Below are 18,504 nucleotides of genomic sequence, written 5' to 3'. Positions count from 1 at the left end.
GATCAACCACTTGATCACTGATGAAGATGCATTGTTGTCTACTAACTGGAATGATCTCTTGCTTGAAACTAGCTCCAATTCAGATTCAAAGGTTGTTTAAAATTTTCTTGTTCCACCAAGTCTTTACTTTTTCTATTTGATATCCATATTCTCATCTTGTTTAAAATTTGATACAGTTGACTATTTCAGGATTAGAATTTTGTAAAATATGTTTAATATTCCAAAGTTTGTAAAATTTTAATGTTTTCTATTTAAATAATTGTTTTGTCATTTTAGATTAGTAAAATTTGATAATTAATAAATAAAAATTAAAAAATTATTATTGAAATGATTGAGCAACCTTTTTTGGAGTTCTCTAGTGGAGGACTGATTTTGCTTAAGTTCTCTTAGGATTGCTTTAAGGGCATCTCCAACCCCACTCTATTTTAGAGTCAAATCTCTATTATAGAGCAACATTTGCTCCAACCATACTTTATATTTTACTCTAAAATAGAGAAAATAATATGATTGCTCTATATATAGAGCAACTCTATTCTCACCTCTATTTTTTTACACTACCTCTATTATAAAGGTGAAAATAGAGTAATATATTGGAGGAAAATAGTGCTCTACTTTTGAGTTACTCTATTTTAGAGAAAAAAATAGAGAAATACAATGGAGATGGTCTAACTAGTTTAGTATTAGCTATATGATTAATTAATATGAGAGCAACTCAGGAGGGTTGCTGGAGTGGAGATGGTCTAAGGAGTTTAAGAATCTCTAAGAACCATCCACGTGCTAAAAAATGGTTGGGTATAAATTTTAATATAAAAGAAAAAAATTGGATTTTTCTTACTTTCTTTTTCTTCTCTCTCTCAATGGAGATTGGGAAACTGATTGTGATTTTTGTCAATGATCTGTTGGAGATGATTGATTCGATTTTTGGTGACCTTCGTCTGTTCTTGGCCTTTAGCTCAGCATCTCTACCGATGGTGGATCGCAACGGTGACTCTCGGTGAGGTAACCGATGACTTGGTTGGATGAAATCGGATCCCACCAAATCGGATCCTTTCCTTCACCAATTCGGAGATGTTCAAACACCACGACGGTGGCGATGGCGTCCCTCAACATGTCAATAGCCCTCGCTTCTCTGTTCCCATGACCTGCCTTGCTCAATCCTTCAAATGCGGCGGTTCTGAAGGTTCTAGTCACGTCGGTGTCAGTGGTGGTGGTGTTGTCGATTCTGCTGTTAATAGGAAGCATCAGACGTATAGTCAGTTGAGGCAGAGAGTTGTGAAAGGCCTGTTGAGGAAGCCGACGGGATCCGTCGTTTCGGATTTTAGTTTTTAGGAGAGGAAGAAACTTGGCCGTTGGATGTTTTTTGCTTTATGTGGTGTCTGTTTGTTTATGGGTGTTTTCAAGATTTGTGCTACTGGTTGGCTTGGATCTGCTATTGATGGCGTAGCTTCTGATCAGGTTCTTCATTTTTTTTAGGTGTTTGAGCCTTTAGTCCTGGTACTAGAGAACCCGACTTAGGAAGGTCTTGTTTATAACTTTGTTATAAACTGCGTTTTTTTTATATGTGTTTGGCTTTTTATTTATGTTTCTACAAAGGAAATTGCGTTTTGATGTTGCCCAAATGTGGATGTGTGTTTCTATTTTTCCATCTTGAGTGAGGGCTGCTTGCTTAGAATCTTTACATTTGTTGATGTTAGTAGTGTTGAACGTGTTTCTCTGGTTGAAATTTGTGGTTTGGAAGATGGGAGAGGAGAAGGCTTTAAACATCTTACATGACTTTGTTAAATTTTTCTAGGATTTAACCAACTCAATCCCCCGAGTAAATCTACTTGATCATAGCTCCCATGATTATATCTATAAAGATGGAGGGAATAATGTTGATCCTACTTTGGTTATGGTTACTTCTGACGTGGTGGGTGACCAAAACAGTGTAGTTGAAGTAAGTTTTATCTCTGCTATCATCTTTTCTTCCACTGATTCATTCCCTACACTCGTGAATCTTGCTCTAAAGCTTTCTACTGAAATCTTGCTCTACTCTTCACTCAGTACTCAGGTGTTTGGGCAAAACCTCTACCATAGTCACGATAGGTGACTTTCAGTTGGTTTTATTAACTTCTCTTTAGCTGATTTCATTGTATCACCGAGTTTGCAGTGGCTTTAAAGATTTATTTGATTGGCAACACTTCATTGAGGAGTTGAAGGATGATATTCAATGATGATCTTTTTTTTTTTCAAAACTAAGAACCTTACTTATAAGGGCAACCCCAATGGGGGGATATATTTTAGGGCCTCTTAAGATTGTTTATTAATATATTTTGTAGTTTGAGTAGATTAAGAACTTTGTGATTGTTAATTAAAAGTTTACCTCCCAATGGTGGGTTCTTAGTATGAGTCTCTTAATTATTTTTATTTTTTTGAAAATAAAAAATTAAATTAGAATATGAAATTATTGCATTTGAGATATATGTTTATAAAATTATTGCATTTCATAAAATTTTAAACATAGGAAACATTAAAACATAATAAAAGAGAAGTACAATTCGTAAAAAGAGGAAATGCTTAATGGTATTCTCCAAATTTTGCCCAAATATTCTCAACCAAATCATCTTGCAACTGTTTATGTTTATCTCGATCACGAACACTCAAACGAATGTTCATCATAGTGGAGACACATGAAGGCCTGGTTATTGGTACGGTGAAGTCCACTTCTGAAGTTCGGTTGGACTCCATGTGTGTGAATTCGGATGGATCACACAGAGTGTATCCATCTCATTCGTCTTCTACGATCATATTGTGCAGTATGATACAAGCTAGCATTATATTTCCAATTTTATTCTTATCCCAAAGAAGAGCCGGATTTTTCACAATGGCAAAACGAGCCTGCAAAACTCCAAAAGCACGCTCGACATCTTTACGTGCAGCTTCTTGATGTATAGCAAAGAAAGAGTCTTTTGGGGTTTGCAGTAGTGGAATAGATTGGATAAAAGTAGACCATTTTGGATAAATATCATCTGTGAGATAGTAAGCCAACTTGTACTGGTGTCCGTTGACACTGTATTTAACTTTCGGAGCTCGACCGTTTAAAACATTATCAAAAACGGGAGAACGATCAATAATATTTATATCATTTAATGTACTTGGAGGTCCAAAAAAGGCTTGCCAGATCCTGAGATCTTGTGATGCTACAGCCTCTAAAACGATTGTCGGCTTGCCAGAACCACGTGTATATTGACCTTTCCATGCGGTTGGACAATTCTTCCACTCCCAATGCATACAATCGATGCTTCCTATCATCCACAGAAATGCGCGCATCTCTCCAATATCGAGTAGTCGTTGAAGATATTCTGGTGTCGGTCTTCGTAAGTACTCATCTCCAAAACAATTTATGATGGCATCAACAAAATGATCCAAGCATGAGAATGCTGTGGTTTCAGCAAGTCGGAGGTATTCGTCAAATGCATCAGCTGCCGTACCATATGCCATCATATGAATTGCTGCTGTACACTTTTGTAGTGTTGAAAGCCCCAACCTTCCTATAGCATCTCTTCGTTGTTGAAAGAATGGAATTTCAGTTCCTAGTCTCTCAACGATACGCATGAACAAGGATTGTTCATTCTAAATCGGTGTCGGAACATTCTAGGAGGGTATGTTTCATCTTCACTGAAATAATCGTTCCACAAGTGAGCATGACCGACTTCACGATTTCTTTCATTGTGAGTTTGCTTCTTCTTTGGTTTGGGTGGTTGTTGATGTTGAACAGGTGGAGTGAGAAGAGATTGCCAAACTTGATTGGAAATTTGGTCACAAACTTGATTTAAGGTTTCATCAATGGTGTCATCAAAATTATTATGTGAACTTGATGCCATTTTAGGAGAAATGCGAAAGAAAAGATAGAGAGTGTTTTTGTGAATTTGGAGTAGGGTGAGTGTTTGATAAGATAGAGAGTGTATGATTGTTTTGTGAATTGGTGAGTGTCAAACTAAAAGTTTGCCTCTTCGTTTTATAGACTTGTACTAGTACAAACTTGTGGTGTTGTTTGCGTAAGACATTTGTGGTGGGTGAGATAAAAAACAAAAACTGGACTTGTACAAACTTGTGGTTGGTTTCACAAAAAACCAAACAATTGGTAAAATATTACAATCAAAGATTCGACATCTTGTGGTGCACTATAGAGCTGTTTGATCACGTGAGACACTTGTGTGGTGGGTTTAGCACACGAGAGACGCTTGTGTGGTGGGTGAAGCTCACGGGATACTTTTGTGTGGGGTGAAGCTCACGTCAACCTCTTGTGTGGTCAAGATCAACATTCACCATCCTTGTCCTTTATCCTAAAACCGTATACACAACACCAAACAATTAATTTTTGAAATCAAAAAACATAAGTACAATTAATAAGGAACAAACTAATCAATTCTTGAAACCAAAAAAGACAAACACAAGTACATTATATTTGGAAACAAACTGAAACCGAGTACATTAGTTAAACCAAATAAGGAACAAACTAAAAATATTACAATGACCGAGTACATGAAACATATTACATAAGACAACATCTAAAACCATTCAAACTGATGACAACATGTCATCAATTTGTTTGTCTTTCAAAGCTTTTTCCGATTCAGTAAGTGAATCTTTGTTTGCAATAAGATCTTCAAGCATCACATGCTTGCTATGCTTCTCTTTCATAACAAACTCCATCTCTTTCAAAGCAAAGTCCTTTTGCTTCATCTCATACATCCTCCCAACCTCTTGCACTTGAAACTCCAACAAAGCTTTAGCATCTCCCTCTACATCGGCTTGAGTGTTGATGTGTTTCTTACCCTTTCCTCTCATTACCTTCGCAGCCTTAACACCAGTAGGGCGATGCATAGGTTCATCCTCGACATCAATGGGAGCTTCCGAGGCAGAACCATCCTCACACACCCGTGTCCTTTTGACTCCATTCCCTTTAGGAGCTGTGGAAGCACACCACTTCTGATCATATCTAAGCTCTCGCCATGCATGCTCCAAGGTGAATTTGACTTTGTGATCATTGAAGAAGATCTGGTGTGCTAGCTTCATAACGTCATCTTCATTCTGCTTAATAGATTTCTCCCTTGTCGCAGCTTCATAGCATCCAATGAACTTGCAAACATTGTCGTTGATCTTACCCCACCGCTGCTTACAATGGCTTGCCTCCTTGTGTTTAGCCAAGCAGAGACAAGCATCACATCATCTGCTTGTAACCAAGCATGCCTTGCTCGTTGGTTACCAATAGGTGATGCAGCTTCAGGTGGGACGTCAGGAGAGTCAATGTTTGTGCTGGTATCATGTTGACTTTGGAGAAGGCTGAAGAAGCCAGGAGAGAAACGAAATGGATTCAAACCGGAGTCCTCTGAATCCATAGCTGGTGCTTCGTGTGTGTGTTAGAAGGAGAAGGAAGGGTTAAGGTTTTGTATTTTGTGATTGGTGTTAATGTTTTGTGGATTTTCTTTTACTATAGAGGAAAGAAGGTTTTGTGTTTTGTGTTTTATGGTTTTATTAACAATCTTTGTGAGTAGTTTACTTTTTAAACTAGTGGCTTTATGTTTTCAAATTTAAGTTCCACAACAACTACACATTTATCACTTAACAAAAACCAACAAACACTAAACCATCACACAATAAGTCTGATGTCGACTTCCCTAGACCCTAAGCAAGTACTAATGGTATTTATCACAACCAACAAACAACAAGCATTCATCATGACTGACTCGACAATTACCTACACTAACACCACATAAATGAATAACACCAACAAAAAAAAGAGAAAAGATCATATAGCAAGACATAAATCGAGAGACATGTCGACTAAACTTCAAAAATTGTAAACGGAACTAAAACAAAAACAAAATATAAACAAATAAAAACCGGTACAAAACAGAGTGAAAAATCTTACCTTGTGTGTTTAACCATTGCAAAAATCTTACTCCAGTTGTTGTACCATGTTTGGCATCCTATGAAGACAAAGTATGACAAACAAGAAAATTAGATAATTACCAAAAGGACCAAGATCGGAGCTTTTTTGAGAGAGTAACACCTACCACAGTCACTGTGAATGCAGTAGAGAGTTTTTCTTCGTTCTCCTTCTGATTAACCATTAGAGGAAGGTGTAATCTCTCAAGATCATCGTCTTTCATGCTCACACAAACTATCCCAGTTCCATGTTTGACAATAAAAGCCATAGCTTCAGGTGTTGCTAATTGAGCAGCCATTACCAAATCTCCTTTGTTTTCTCTATCTTCATCATCCACAACCATCACAAACTGCAACATTACCGCCAAAATTCATCAATCAATCAAGGAAAAACAAACAAACAAGAAAATTCTGATCTTCTTGACAAAGCAAAAGAAAAAAAAAACGAACCTTTCCTTGGCGTATATCTTTAATGGCCTGAGGGATAGAAGAGAAACCTGGAGTAGGTAAATCCAACTCAAAGTCATCATCTTCAGCAACAAAACCATTGGCTGGTGCAGCAGCTGAATCTGCAGCAAGTGTTCTAAGTGAAACAGGATTAGCCTCTTCTTCTTCTTTGGTCCGATCATCAATGAGAGATTCATTTGAAAGGGAGCGTTCCCATTAGTGAATGAGAGCAGATCATCTTCTCTAGAGATCACTGCAGCTTTAACTTTTCCAGTGGTTTTAATAGCAAATGATGATGAGTGTTTAGATGGTAAACTAACACGGTGTAGATGGAGCAATGTAGTAGAGCTTTGGCTCACCAGAATCATACAAATCAATAAGGCAATACGAGTGAAGAAGCAAACAATTCGTTATATGAAAACAATCACGATCCATTCTAATCACAAATTCTAAGGTCAATGAAACGCAATTACAAATTCTAAGATCTAAACTGCAGATTCGAATTAAATCTGTTAATCATATCCCCCCTTAAAAAAATCAATTAACCAATGAAGATTGAAGATTGAAGATTGAAGAAAGAAAAAAACTTACCTTGAGCGGGAAAGAGATATGGTGGAAGGAGACGATGAAGAGAGATTGATCGAAGACATTGTTTTCTATCAAGAGAAACCCTTATCAAAAAATCCAAACTTTTGGGTAGATTTCGTCTAGTCCAAGATCTCTTCAGATTCCAATTGCTTCAACCTCATCTGAATTAATCGACTCCAAACTCAAATATCTCGGAGTCGATTCAATTTTCTCCGATTCGCCTCCCCAGACTAAATCTCCTCCAATTCGGATCTCCTCCGACCCAATCGCCTTTGATTCCATAGCATAAACATATCGTTCTCCTTCCTTTTATCAATACATACTTCGATCGAGAGAGAAACTGCGAGAGAGAGACCGAGAGAGACAGACCGAGAGAGAGAGAGAGATGAAAGAAAGAAAAATTTGTTTCGACAATTCTTTTGTCCTTCTTCTATTTTTTTGTTCAGCCAACGAGCGCTTGACACGTACCGCCTCTTAGCACATAAACGAGTATATAATATAGGAGGCTCTCTTGCATTTTTTTTGTTTAACCTGATTTTTTTTTTTTTCAGCACTAAAACCTCCCTAAGAATCTTGCGCTGGAGATAACCTAAGAGTTTACCATTGGAGGAGTACAATTTTAATTACTAAACAAAAGGTTCTTATTTTATAACAGTACACTTTTTAATACTAAAAAATATAAGAACCCCAAAAATACAAACCTACTATACAAACCTACCACGCTTCTTTTCTTGCCTTCATTCTTATTTTTGTTAAATAAAACTAAAGTCGATTAGGAATTGGAAGAATCTAATATCGTATATGATGATAAAGACAAGGGCTAGATAAATTTATCTGATCCACTTGTTTTATAAATATGGATACGAAAAATTGTATTTCCAATGTAATTTGGGAACTGACTCTCTAACCCATCCTAGTCTCTATAAATATAGAACCTCTAGACTCTAAAGAGCTCACAAAATCAAATTAAACAAACAAAAAAAAAACCAAAAAAGAGAAAGCAATCAATATATTTGATCAAAGCGATGGGTCTATCTACAGCACGCAAGCTACTCGTAGTTCTCCTGGTTACTGCGTTCGTCTTCTCCGGGAGTGCTGAAGCCTGGAGCTGGAGTTGGGGCTCCGGCCAGTCCGGTTCTAACAGGGGTTGGGGATGGAGCTCCGGCAACTCTGGCGGTTCTTCTGACTCGGCTTCTGGTGGTTCAGAAGACTCTAACTCGGGTGGTTCAAGCTTGGGTTAGGGATGGAGCTCAGACGGAACAGATACTGACTAGCAGCTCTGGCTCAAACCATTCTAGCGGTACTGGCTCTACACGCAAAAGTCACAGCTCTGGCCAAAATCCCTCAAGCGGCACTAGCCCTACACACAACAACCATAACTCGAGCTCAAACCACTCGAGCATCACCGGCTCCACACACAACAATCATAGCTCGGGCTCATCAAACCACTCGAGCATCGTTGGTTCTACATACAACAATCATAGCTCGGGCTCAAACCACTCAAGCATCACTGGTTCTACGTATAACCACACGGCTCCAATAACGAGGGGGAGAAAGATTGCGGTTACTGTGTGGAAAAACGGATTCGGTTACACAAAATGGGCTACAAAGCATGCCCCTTTCTACGTCCACGATGTTCTTGTTTTCACGTACAACAACAATGATCAAACCCTATCCAAGATGAAGCACCACAACAAGAAGAACGACGTCTACTTGCTCCCAGACATGAAGAGCTGTAAAACAACACAAGCTAACAAGAAAACTCTGTCTTCTTCCATTGATAGGTGCAGAGCCGTCTCTGAAAATATTAAGGCCACAAGCCCTTTTTTTTTTTGGGGCCAACTATACACTCATATTTTAAAAAAAAATCTTGGAAAACACAAACATGACGAGAAATTGTTCGAACCTATGACCCTTGCAACTATTAACCCACCTTATAACCAGTATAACCAATGAAGCTTTTTGGAAAAATGGGCCGAAAATTTACTATATTATTTGGAGGCCACAAGCATGTGCTTCACCTGCCTGTGTCAAGGGCCGGCTCTGGATAGGTGTTTTCTTATGTACAATACAAGAGTCGATTCACAAAAGGAATCTAAAATATACATTCATGTACAAAATAGAAAGAGACTTTAAGAAGGAGATAAATGTGAGATCTTGCTGAACTTGGAGATCACGTTCTCGAATAACACCCCCCCTCAAGCTGGAGCATATGGATTACAAATGCCAAGCTTGACGATGATAGACTCAAATTCACGCCGGCCTAAAGCTTTAGTGAACACATCAGCTAGTTGATCAGTTGTGTGAACCTTCCTTGTTCGTATCAACCTATCTTGAATCGCATCTCTTACAGAGTGACAATCAACCTCGACGTGTTTTGTTCGTTCGTGAAACACGGGATTTGCCGCTATATATAGAGCTGCTTGATTATCGCAATGCAAATCCATTGCTTGATCATGAGAAACTCCAAAATCACCAAGTACACCTCGTAACCACTTAAGTTCCCTTGTAGTTAAGGACATACACCGATATTCTGTCTCAGCCGAGGAGTGTGAGACGATGTCTTGTTTCTTGGTTTTCCAAGACACCGGTGAATCCCCGAGAGTAACAAACCACCCACTCAAAGAACATCTTGTGAGCAGACATCCTGCGTAATCTGAATCACTCCAACCATGCAGCTGCAAGTCACAATCCGATTTCAAAAATATTCCTTGTCCCACTGTATTTTTAAAATAACAAACCACTCTCAATGCTGCGTTCCAGTGATCCTCACGAGGCTCTTTCATAAACTGAGACAACACATGCATTGAATACGCCAAGTCTGGTCGAGTAGCTAACAGGTAAATGAGCCTTCCTACTAGCCGTCTATACCGTGCCGGATCAGCCAACAACGGTCCATCGGAAAGAGCTAAGTGATGTTGTTGTTCCATTGGAAACATTTCAGGTTTCTCTCCTAACAGTCCTGCTTCACTCACAATATCCAAAATATATTTTCTTTGACACAAGAAAATACCTTCACTTCTTCTAGCAACTTCAATGCCGAGAAAGTATTTCAAGTTTCCAAGATCTTTCATGTAAAAAGATCTCCCCAAGTACTCTTTAAACTCTGCAATTCCTTTAGAATCATTTCCTCCAATGATCAAGTCATCCACATAAACCAACACATAAATTTCTGAGGGCCCTCTACGAAGAGAAAATAATGAATAATCATGGCAAGACTGAACAAACCCGTAATCCATAAGAGATGACCGCAACTTTGCAAACCAACATCTTGGAGCTTGCTTCAAGCCATAAAGCGATTTTCTCAGTCGACACACTTTCCCCGGTTCCATCGTACGAAACCCCGGAGGCAACGTCATGTACACTTCTTCCTCTAAGTCACCGTGTAGAAAAGCGTTATGCACATCCATTTGATGGAACTCCCATTTTCGAGCTGCTCCCACACTTAGAAACAGTCGTACAGTGGTCATTTTAATAACCGGTGCAAAGGTCTCAGATTAATCGATCCCTTCTCTTTGTTTGTTCCCAAGCACCACCAATCGAGCTTTGTATGTCTCTATTTCTCCATTAGCTCGATATTTTATTTTATAGACCCACATACACCCCAAAGCCTTCTTACCAGGAGGAAGCTCTGTTATTTCCCATGTTTTGTTTACCTCAAGAGCACCGATCTCACTTTGCATCGCATCACACCACACCTTAATTGCAACAGCATCACGAAATTGTTTCGGTTCAATCCCTTTTGTGATTGCTGCAACAAATGCTCTGTGTTTTGCTGAAAACTCGCTAATATCAACAAATTTCAGAATAGAAAAATTATTTTCATCACCACTCACGTCGATCTCAGCCACCGTACGTAAAACATAGTCTTTTAGCTTGACATGAGCAGTTTTTGATCGAGTAGATTTTCTGACCTTTTTCCTCTGTTCTCCTGCAGGTGCTTCAGCAATATTTGGGTCTGCCTCTGAAATTTCATTACGAGGAGCTCCATCTTCATCGATCCCACTGTCAACATCAGAATGTGAGAGACCAACACTTTCCTCCTGTGACTGATTTTGAGATTCAACATCTCCGTTTGCAGCAACAGATCGAGGTAGAACAACAACTTCTGTCTCTTTTTCCAACAAGCCTGTTTGTTTTTCACCCGTTGTAACATCCTCTTCTTCGACATCACAACAAATTTCTGCGTTTCTTGTTATGTCTGTTCCAACAAACTCTGCTTCTCTATCTCCCGCTATTACACAATCAAGATCTTCCATTTCCTGTGTCCACGTTTATTCTACTTTCTCAGTCAACATAGGAAACGTATTCTCAACGAACACAACGTCTCTCGACACAAACACTTCTCCACTGGCCAAATCATAAAGGCTCCATCCCTTTTTCCCAAATGGATAACCAATAAAAAGACACTTCATGCTTCTTGACTCAAATTTATCTCCACGTCGTCTTTGATTATGCGCATATGCCAAGCACCCAAAGACTCTAAGATTATCATAATTAGGAGAGACCCCATGTAATATCTCATACGGTGTCTTTCCTCCCAATAGACGACTCGGTGTTCTATTTATCAAATAGACCGCAGTCAACACACTTTCTCCCCAAAACTTTGTTGACAGTGAAGACTGAAACAACAAAGCTCTTGCCACATTTAAAATGTGTCTATGTTTTCTTTCTACTCTCCCATTCTGCTGTGGCGTTCCTACACAACTTGTTTGATGAACAATCTCTTGTTCACGAAATTCTGAAGTGAGACAAGTGAATTCTGTTCCATTGTCGCTTCTTATAATCTTGATGTGTTTACCATACTATCTATTGATCATTGCAACAAAGTCTCTCAAGTTTCTTCCTACTTGTGCTTTGTCACGAATCAAATACACCCAAACAGCCCTTGACTTGTTGTCCACTATGGTTAAGAAATAATATGAATTGCAAATACTAGGAACTCGATACGGCCCCCATAAATCGCAGTGTATCATATCAAAAACATCGGCGCTTTTATTATCACTTGAAACAAACGTATCACGACATTGTTTAGCTTTTAAGCAAGTATCACAAGTCGAAAAATCCCTAGTTCTACCACCAACAGTAGGACGCAAGTCAAAAACATAATTAGATGGATGTCCTAGCCTTTGATGCCACACATCTTCAGCTCCATCCTTATTCATACGCAAAGCAGAAAATTCAGTCACACGCCGAAAGAATTACAGCCCATCCTTGAGCTCACCTCCTCCAGTCAGATTCCTCGTTATACGGTCCTGAATCACACATCCTTTATTAGCAATTTGCATCACAAGATCTGACTCAACAATAATTTGGGAAACAGAGATCAAATTGCACTTCAAATCTAGGACGTATAACACATTCTTAAGCTTAAACCCATCATCAAAAACAACAGTTCCTTTCTTTCTCGACAAACTATACTCTCCATTTGGCAACCCCACAACACAAAGCAACACATATTTAGAGTCACTAACCAAATCCTCATAACCTGTCATATGGTTAGACGCACCCGTATCAAGTACCCAATCCATGGAGATACACTTACCACTTAGGCGAGAGGTTGACCCTTGTTTCTCTTCCAACAACTTAATCAAAGTTGTCCATTGCTCATTGTTCAACCCTGTATACCCGTTCTTCTCAGCTTCTACACTTGTCTCTCCACCGTCAAGAACAGACACAGCGTTGGCTCGAATGCTCCCACGTCCGCGACCGCCTCCTCTTCCTCCTACGCGTCCGCCACCTCTTGATTTTTCTCCCCACCAAGTTGGGTAGCCAATGATCTGAAAACACGTCTCTGCCGTGTGTCCGGTCTTCTTGCATTTTATGCAAATCAATTTGCTTTTGTCTTCACTTACACCACCTCCACTGGTTCGTGCCACAAAAGAAACTTGTCCTCCTTGTGCTTCTCTTCCTCTCGTCACAGTATTGATCCTCTCGATCGATTTCACCTTTGAGTACACTTGATTCATGTTAGGAATCAGATCAGTGCTAATAATAGACGCCCGCACAGACCCGTACATGTCATCATCAAGACCCAAGAGAAACTGATGTATATGTTCCTCTTCTCTCTTTTTCTCTAGTTGCCCGCTGAGATTACACGAGCACCCTCCACACTTGCACACCAACTGTTTCTCATAATTCATCAAGTCCTCCCAAAGCACTTGAAGCTTTCCATAGTAATCAATTACACTTAGATTACCTTGCCTACAGTTTGCAAGCTCTTCTTTGATCTCCTGAAACCTTGGTCCGTTTCCCTCGGAAAAATGATCCTTGATTTCCTTCCAGTGCTCCTGCGGATCCTCCTTGTTCGTCAGTGTTCTCCGCACCTTTGGTTCAACCGTGTTCAAGATCCACAACGACACCATTGAATTCACCGAGATCCAATCTTCAAATTCTGGTGAATCCACCTTGGGCTTGGGCACGCTGCCGTCCACAAACCCATACTTCTTCTTCACACGAAGGGCTGTTCTCACAGCTTTTGCCCATTCATCAAAGTTCTCTCCATTGAACTGGACTTGTGCGATGATGGCACCGGGATTTTCATTTGCAGCCAATTGATAAACTGGTGCAACACTCTCAATTTTCTGGAATATGTTTTTCAAATCGTTGTTCGATCCCGTAGCCATTGCGTGTTTTCAGATTTAGTTATTAGAACCAAAGCTCTGATACCATGTTAAATTTGGGTTTTACTATGGGCTTCCAACTCAAAACCAATTGGCAATGAGTGGAGAGACCCTAACCCTTTATATATTACTCAAGTCCTTTCTCATCTATCAGATGTGGGATTTTTTCTCCACACGTCCCCTCGAGATGATGGCTCTTATAGCCATTAATCTCGACAGAATCCATCACGCCCCCTCGAGATAATGCTCTTTATTTAGAGATTTCATCTCTAGTGTCCCTATACCAGAAATTCATCTCTGCATTACCCCCACTTAATCTCACTACCCCTTTTTTTAACGAAAGGACGAAACTACCCCTCTAACAATTTTTAAAGAATAGTTGTACCATATATCTCCTAGTTGCACCTTGCATAGTTGTACCATATATCCCCTAGTTGTACCAGTTGCACCATAATAGTTGTACCAGTTGCACCCTAGTTGTACCAGTTGCACCCTAGTTGTACCAGTTGTACTGCGCATAGTGGGATTCGAACCCTGGGCGCGCACGCGTGCGCATGGAGCTCACAACCACTAAGCTACTGTGATTTTCGTTGAACAATTACTTATTTAATTATATTTAACCTAAAACAATCTTCATTAATGGTAATATTGTCCTTTTACCATTGAGGGAGTTTTGAGAATTTGTTTTGATAGAAAGGGTGTTATGAGATTTTAGCTCCTTTATTTAGCTATCTCGATGGAATTGGGCCTTCCTTTGGGCTATCAATTAATGGGGTGATCAAGCCTCTATTCGGGCCGGATTAATTAACGGGCCAGCGTGTGTAGGCTCTGATACCATGTTAAACAACACAAGCTAATGGGAAAACTCTGTCTTCTTCCATTGATAGGTGTTTTCTTATATAAAATACAAGAGCCATTCACAAAAGGAATCTAAAATATACATTCATGTACATAATAGAAAGAGACTTTAAAAAAGAGATAAATGTGAGATCTTGCTGAACTTGGAGATCACGTTCTCGAATAAGAGACTTTAAGAAGGAGATAAATGTGAGATCTTGCTGAACTTGGAGATCACGTTCTCAAATAACAAGAGCTTCAAGAGATGTGATGTGACCAGAGGCAAGAAGCTGGCCGCACGACGAGGTTCATCATCATGGGGCTTCAAGTTGCTTCTGCGTAAGGTTCAGACTTACTACTTCGTCTGTGGAGACCACAACGGCTGCAACAACAACAACAACATGAAGTTCTCTGTCCACCCGATTCCCCACCCTTCTTCTCACTAAGACACTAACTATAAAATCCACTTGTTCTTTCTTTTTCTTTAAAGTTTAAACTTTGAGTTAGTTTATATTCTGCGACCTTTGTTGTATGAGTCATTTAAAATTTTTATGGAATGATTATTATTTCTACAAAGTTATACAGTACTTTTCTTCCACTGGAGTAATAATTGCCACATGTCAGCTCGAGAGGAAAAGTTAAGTGAAACTTTATCATATTATATAACATAAATACAGTATTATTCTTCTTACCAAAAAAAAATACAGTATTATTCATAATAGTAAATAAAATATTTATATTTGTATATGTCATAACTGATTTTTTTAAAGTTGTTTAGTTATTAAATAAGGTATTTCTAATGTTTCAATTTTACGGAATTTGATTATTTTTCCAAAACACTAGTGTGTTCTACTCTGACAATTTAATCAATCACAGGATTACAACTACAATTTAGCTTCTTGTGGATTTTATACGTACCCTCACAAATTTATTACATGATCAGAACTCTGATTCAGATTCTTGTGGATTAATGTTTCGTTTGATTCTGCGTGTGCTGTTTATATATTTTTCAATTTTTAAGCATTGGTTCATGGATTAAAATCCACAATACAATAATATTTGGTTCGACAAGATGAATAAAAAGTTCAAAACTCTTTTAAAACAAGACATATAAGAAAAACCTTGTGGTAGAAAAAGTGCATCGTGAGGGTGCAATTATAGCATTACAAATATCTCTTCTACGTACGGCATAACATTTTTCATGACTGTGTTGTTTGTCATCGTATATTAAAAAACTTATGAGGAAAGATATAATTTACAACCACATGAAACAACAATAAGTGAACAGGCTTCTTGTTTCCAATACTACTAGTCCAGTTTCCAAGCATGAAGAAAAAGGCAAAACTCGGGCGGCCAGGGGTTACTACTTTTGGTCGAATAATACCTGCTCCCAGCTGTACTTGTATCGCTCTCACCACCTCCACCACCACCGTGACCACTCCCTTCCATGTCGCTATCTTCACCGTTCCCTGGTTTAAATATAAACATACCGTGGCCTGTCCCTGGCGTGCTGAACAACCAATCATACACATCCCAAAACACTTGAACTGGTTGTTTATCGACCAGCACCGTCTGATTCCCTCTAAATTTCCATTGCAGATTTTTTACTTGTACCAACACAATCCCGTCTATGCTTATCCACATCTCTGGCTCTTTAGGCCCCGAGGTCGAGCTTTCGACAATGATCTCGTGCTCTTTTTTCTCGTCGTAAAACTTAGCCCTGGTCGTAAAACACTTCTTGCCAAACACGTTTTCTTTCTTGTAGAACAAGGCAGCCTCTACCAAAGCGGGCCTCGACTTTGTTCTCTTGAAAGCCTTCTTCTTGTAATCACCCACCAATAAAACCACCTCTTCCTCTGAGACTAAAGCCACGTAGAAATCCGAACTCGGCTCGGGGCTACTCACGAATTTCGCAGACCTAAAATCCCAATACACCTCTACCGGGTTCCCTTCCACCTCGAACGACTTATAGCCTTTCTTGTTCCAAAAATGCCAGGGCTTGAGATCAACCTTGCAACAGTAATTCATATCACCTTCCACGCTAGTCACCATGACCATAAGCGAATGGTTCATGAGATTCTTGGACCACAATACCGTCACATTCCTCCAAAATCCAGATATATGTGCTTGGTAGATGCACGTCACGGTGCTTTGTGCTGTCTTATACGTTACAGGATCCTCTGTTATCTTCTCGGCGAATTGACTACTCCCCGTCGAATGTGATCTAAACGACATGTTCGTTTCTCAATTTTTACACACAAGAGATAACAAATTTCTAGCGTAATTCGGTTTTACATACTTCTCTCAAAGGCTCGTGAACGAAGCTCCTTGTGGCTTCTTCAGCAGATCCAAGAATGTGAGTAAGGAAACAAAGGAACAATAGAGATCAGATTGAGAATAGATAGGTTTTGGGAGAATTTTCGGGAGATTTTGGATAGAGATAGATCTAGAGGGGAAAAAAATAGATTAAGGAAGAAAGATTGGGAGAAGAAGAGAAACATCCATGTAAGAATGAGGATGACGCGTAAGGACATTGAAGGATGTTTCATCTTAACAAACAGAAATTGTTTGCAATATCCGTTTCTTCTTTCTATTTTTCGTTTCGGTAATAACCTATTATAACAAAATCCAATTGGTTTTCTTAAATGACAGATGCTTTTTTATTTTCTTAAAATACCAACACAATATGTGACTCTCTTTTTTCCTTTTTTCGGGTGATGTTCTGTTACTTAGTTGGTTCATATTTTCAAGAATTTTAGTATTAAAACCTGGATTGGGAAAGCGTTTTTCACCACGTTGCGTTTTTCACCACGTTGCTTTAATTTTGAAACCAAAATATTCTGGTAAAACAATATTTGACTTGAGTCCAAATAATCAACAATATATTCGAATATGCTTTCAATATTCTCTTATTCAAATTTAAAATTAACATTTTCAAAAATATATATTTAATATAAGCTACGTAAATTAGTCATCAATAAATTTATTTCAAAATAAAGCATTTTATTTATATAAAAAAAAAGATTATAACTCATCTCCCAGCCCCCAATCACAGCTCCCTGCTCTCCCAGCCTTCGCTCACAGCTCCCTGTTCTCTGCCCCTGCTTCAGCTGCTTACCGTTGTTGCTCCCCTCTCCGCTTTGCCAATCTAGGCTTAAATATACAGTACAAAGCATTTACATGGAAAAAAATAATTAGGGCAAAGGGTTCTTTATTTCAATGTCATAAGTTATATATGTTATCTTGACGTAAAATGACATCTTATTATATAAATCTTGATGTCAAAGTAACTCATTAACAAGATCGTGACATGTGTCAATTGTATCATTCAGATATTGACACGTGTCAATTTAAATATATTAAAATTTTAAAAAATAAAAATGTAAAAATTCAAAACATACCATTAAAAATATTTTATATAAAAGTAAAATAGAGAAAAAAAAATCTAGTTCTATTTAAAATCTTTAAAAGAAAAAAAACCTTTGTAAACATCCAAATGTAAAACCAAAGTTTTGGTTTTAACAGATTTAAAAATATTAATCGGTAATTATAAGAAAATTATAAAATTTAAACATCTTTAAAATTTAGAAAAGATCAATATAAGAAAATTATACATATATATATATATATATCATAAAATTCGAAATTATAGTATTGTTTACTTATTTTAATTTTAAGTTGCTAATTTTACAAGAAAAAGGGTTACTTTTTATATAAGATGAAAAAATGATTGTAAAAATTATACAATTAATTATTTTTTCTAAAAAAATGTAAAAACCTCACCTTTACATGAAGAAAAAGATTGTTGAAGTAAAAAAAATAGATTATCTTGTATTTTTTTCACCAATCAAATAATTTATTCAAAAAAACTGCTATTATATATATAAGATAGGAGTATGTAAGATTAACGTATGCGTTTTTGTAACTATAAAAATGTTAAAGTGAAGAGACATATAATAGGTTATTTATTGTGTTCATAAAGTCAATTTGTTGGTAGTAGTAAAGACTAAAGAGTATACTTTAACAGTAAAATATATTTGTGTGTACAAATACACTTTTAGTGATAATGTAGATAGTA

The 18,504-nt window shown here is 38.1% G+C and overlaps 3 protein-coding genes and 1 pseudogene across 7 annotated transcripts; 2 read left to right on the top strand and 2 right to left on the bottom strand.

The window, feature by feature from the left end:
• Positions 1-783: 783 nt before the first annotated feature.
• On the top strand, positions 784-2,385 carry LOC104747108 (O-fucosyltransferase 35-like). Of its 2 annotated transcripts, none has more exons than XM_010468680.3 (3): positions 784-1,455; positions 1,793-1,936; positions 2,044-2,385. In XM_010468680.3, the coding sequence occupies exons 1-3, from the start codon at positions 1,354-1,356 to the stop codon at positions 2,074-2,076; spliced, it is 279 nt and encodes a 92-aa protein (XP_010466982.1). In that variant the 5' UTR covers positions 784-1,353; the 3' UTR covers positions 2,077-2,385. The 2 variants fall into 2 exon arrangements, 1 of the variants encoding a protein (XP_010466982.1); XR_015582684.1 differs by having other exon boundaries at positions 834-1,519.
• Positions 2,386-3,949: 1,564 nt separating this feature from the next.
• On the bottom strand, positions 3,950-7,720 carry LOC104747107 (bifunctional riboflavin biosynthesis protein RIBA 1, chloroplastic-like). 3 transcript variants are annotated; one of them, XM_087489345.1, is made up of 5 exons: positions 6,970-7,720; positions 6,382-6,500; positions 6,060-6,281; positions 5,915-5,972; positions 3,950-4,325 (listed from the first exon to the last, which is right to left on the bottom strand). In XM_087489345.1, the coding sequence occupies exons 3-5, from the start codon at positions 6,273-6,275 to the stop codon at positions 4,321-4,323; spliced, it is 279 nt and encodes a 92-aa protein (XP_087345471.1). In that variant the 5' UTR covers positions 6,276-6,281; positions 6,382-6,500; positions 6,970-7,720; the 3' UTR covers positions 3,950-4,320. The 3 variants fall into 3 exon arrangements, with proteins under 3 accessions (XP_087345471.1, XP_087345470.1, XP_019092529.1); XM_087489344.1 differs by having other exon boundaries at positions 6,382-6,643; positions 6,970-7,435; XM_019236984.2 differs by having other exon boundaries at positions 6,382-7,438.
• A 271-nt stretch (positions 7,721-7,991) lies between these two features.
• LOC104747106 (uncharacterized) lies at positions 7,992-15,231 on the top strand (annotated as a pseudogene). Its single transcript, XR_015581759.1, has 2 exons — positions 7,992-8,694; positions 14,678-15,231. The product of XR_015581759.1 is annotated as an uncharacterized LOC104747106 (transcript).
• A 308-nt stretch (positions 15,232-15,539) lies between these two features.
• Positions 15,540-17,037, bottom strand: LOC104747105 (uncharacterized). Its single transcript, XM_010468677.3, has one exon. The coding sequence runs from the start codon at positions 16,659-16,661 to the stop codon at positions 15,735-15,737; it is 927 nt and encodes a 308-aa protein (XP_010466979.1). The 5' UTR covers positions 16,662-17,037; the 3' UTR covers positions 15,540-15,734.
• Positions 17,038-18,504: the final 1,467 nt, after the last annotated feature.

The sequence above is a fragment of the Camelina sativa genome, chromosome 15 (assembly GCF_030686135.1).
Source record: "Camelina sativa cultivar CO46 ecotype springtype chromosome 15, ASM3068613v1".
Lineage (NCBI taxonomy): Eukaryota > Viridiplantae > Streptophyta > Magnoliopsida > Brassicales > Brassicaceae > Camelina > Camelina sativa.
The sequence above is the reverse complement of the archived record's forward strand: the minus strand, read 5'-3'. Positions and strand labels throughout refer to the sequence as shown.

Coding starts and splice junctions, on each gene's coding strand:
- LOC104747108 (XM_010468680.3), top strand. CDS start 1,354: ATGTTTTTTGCTTTATGTGGTGTCTGTTTGTTTATGGGTGTTTTCAAG. Junction 1,456..1,792: donor ATGGCGTAGCTTCTGATCAG/GTTCTTCATTTT, acceptor AAATTTTTCTAG/GATTTAACCAACTCAATCCC. Junction 1,937..2,043: donor ACCAAAACAGTGTAGTTGAA/GTAAGTTTTATC, acceptor CTCTTCACTCAG/TACTCAGGTGTTTGGGCAAA.
- LOC104747107 (XM_087489345.1), bottom strand. CDS start 6,275: ATGGTTGTGGATGATGAAGATAGAGAAAACAAAGGAGATTTGGTAATG. Junction 5,973..6,059: donor CTGCATTCACAGTGACTGTG/GTAGGTGTTACT, acceptor TTGTCTTCATAG/GATGCCAAACATGGTACAAC.
- LOC104747105 (XM_010468677.3), bottom strand. CDS start 16,661: ATGTCGTTTAGATCACATTCGACGGGGAGTAGTCAATTCGCCGAGAAG.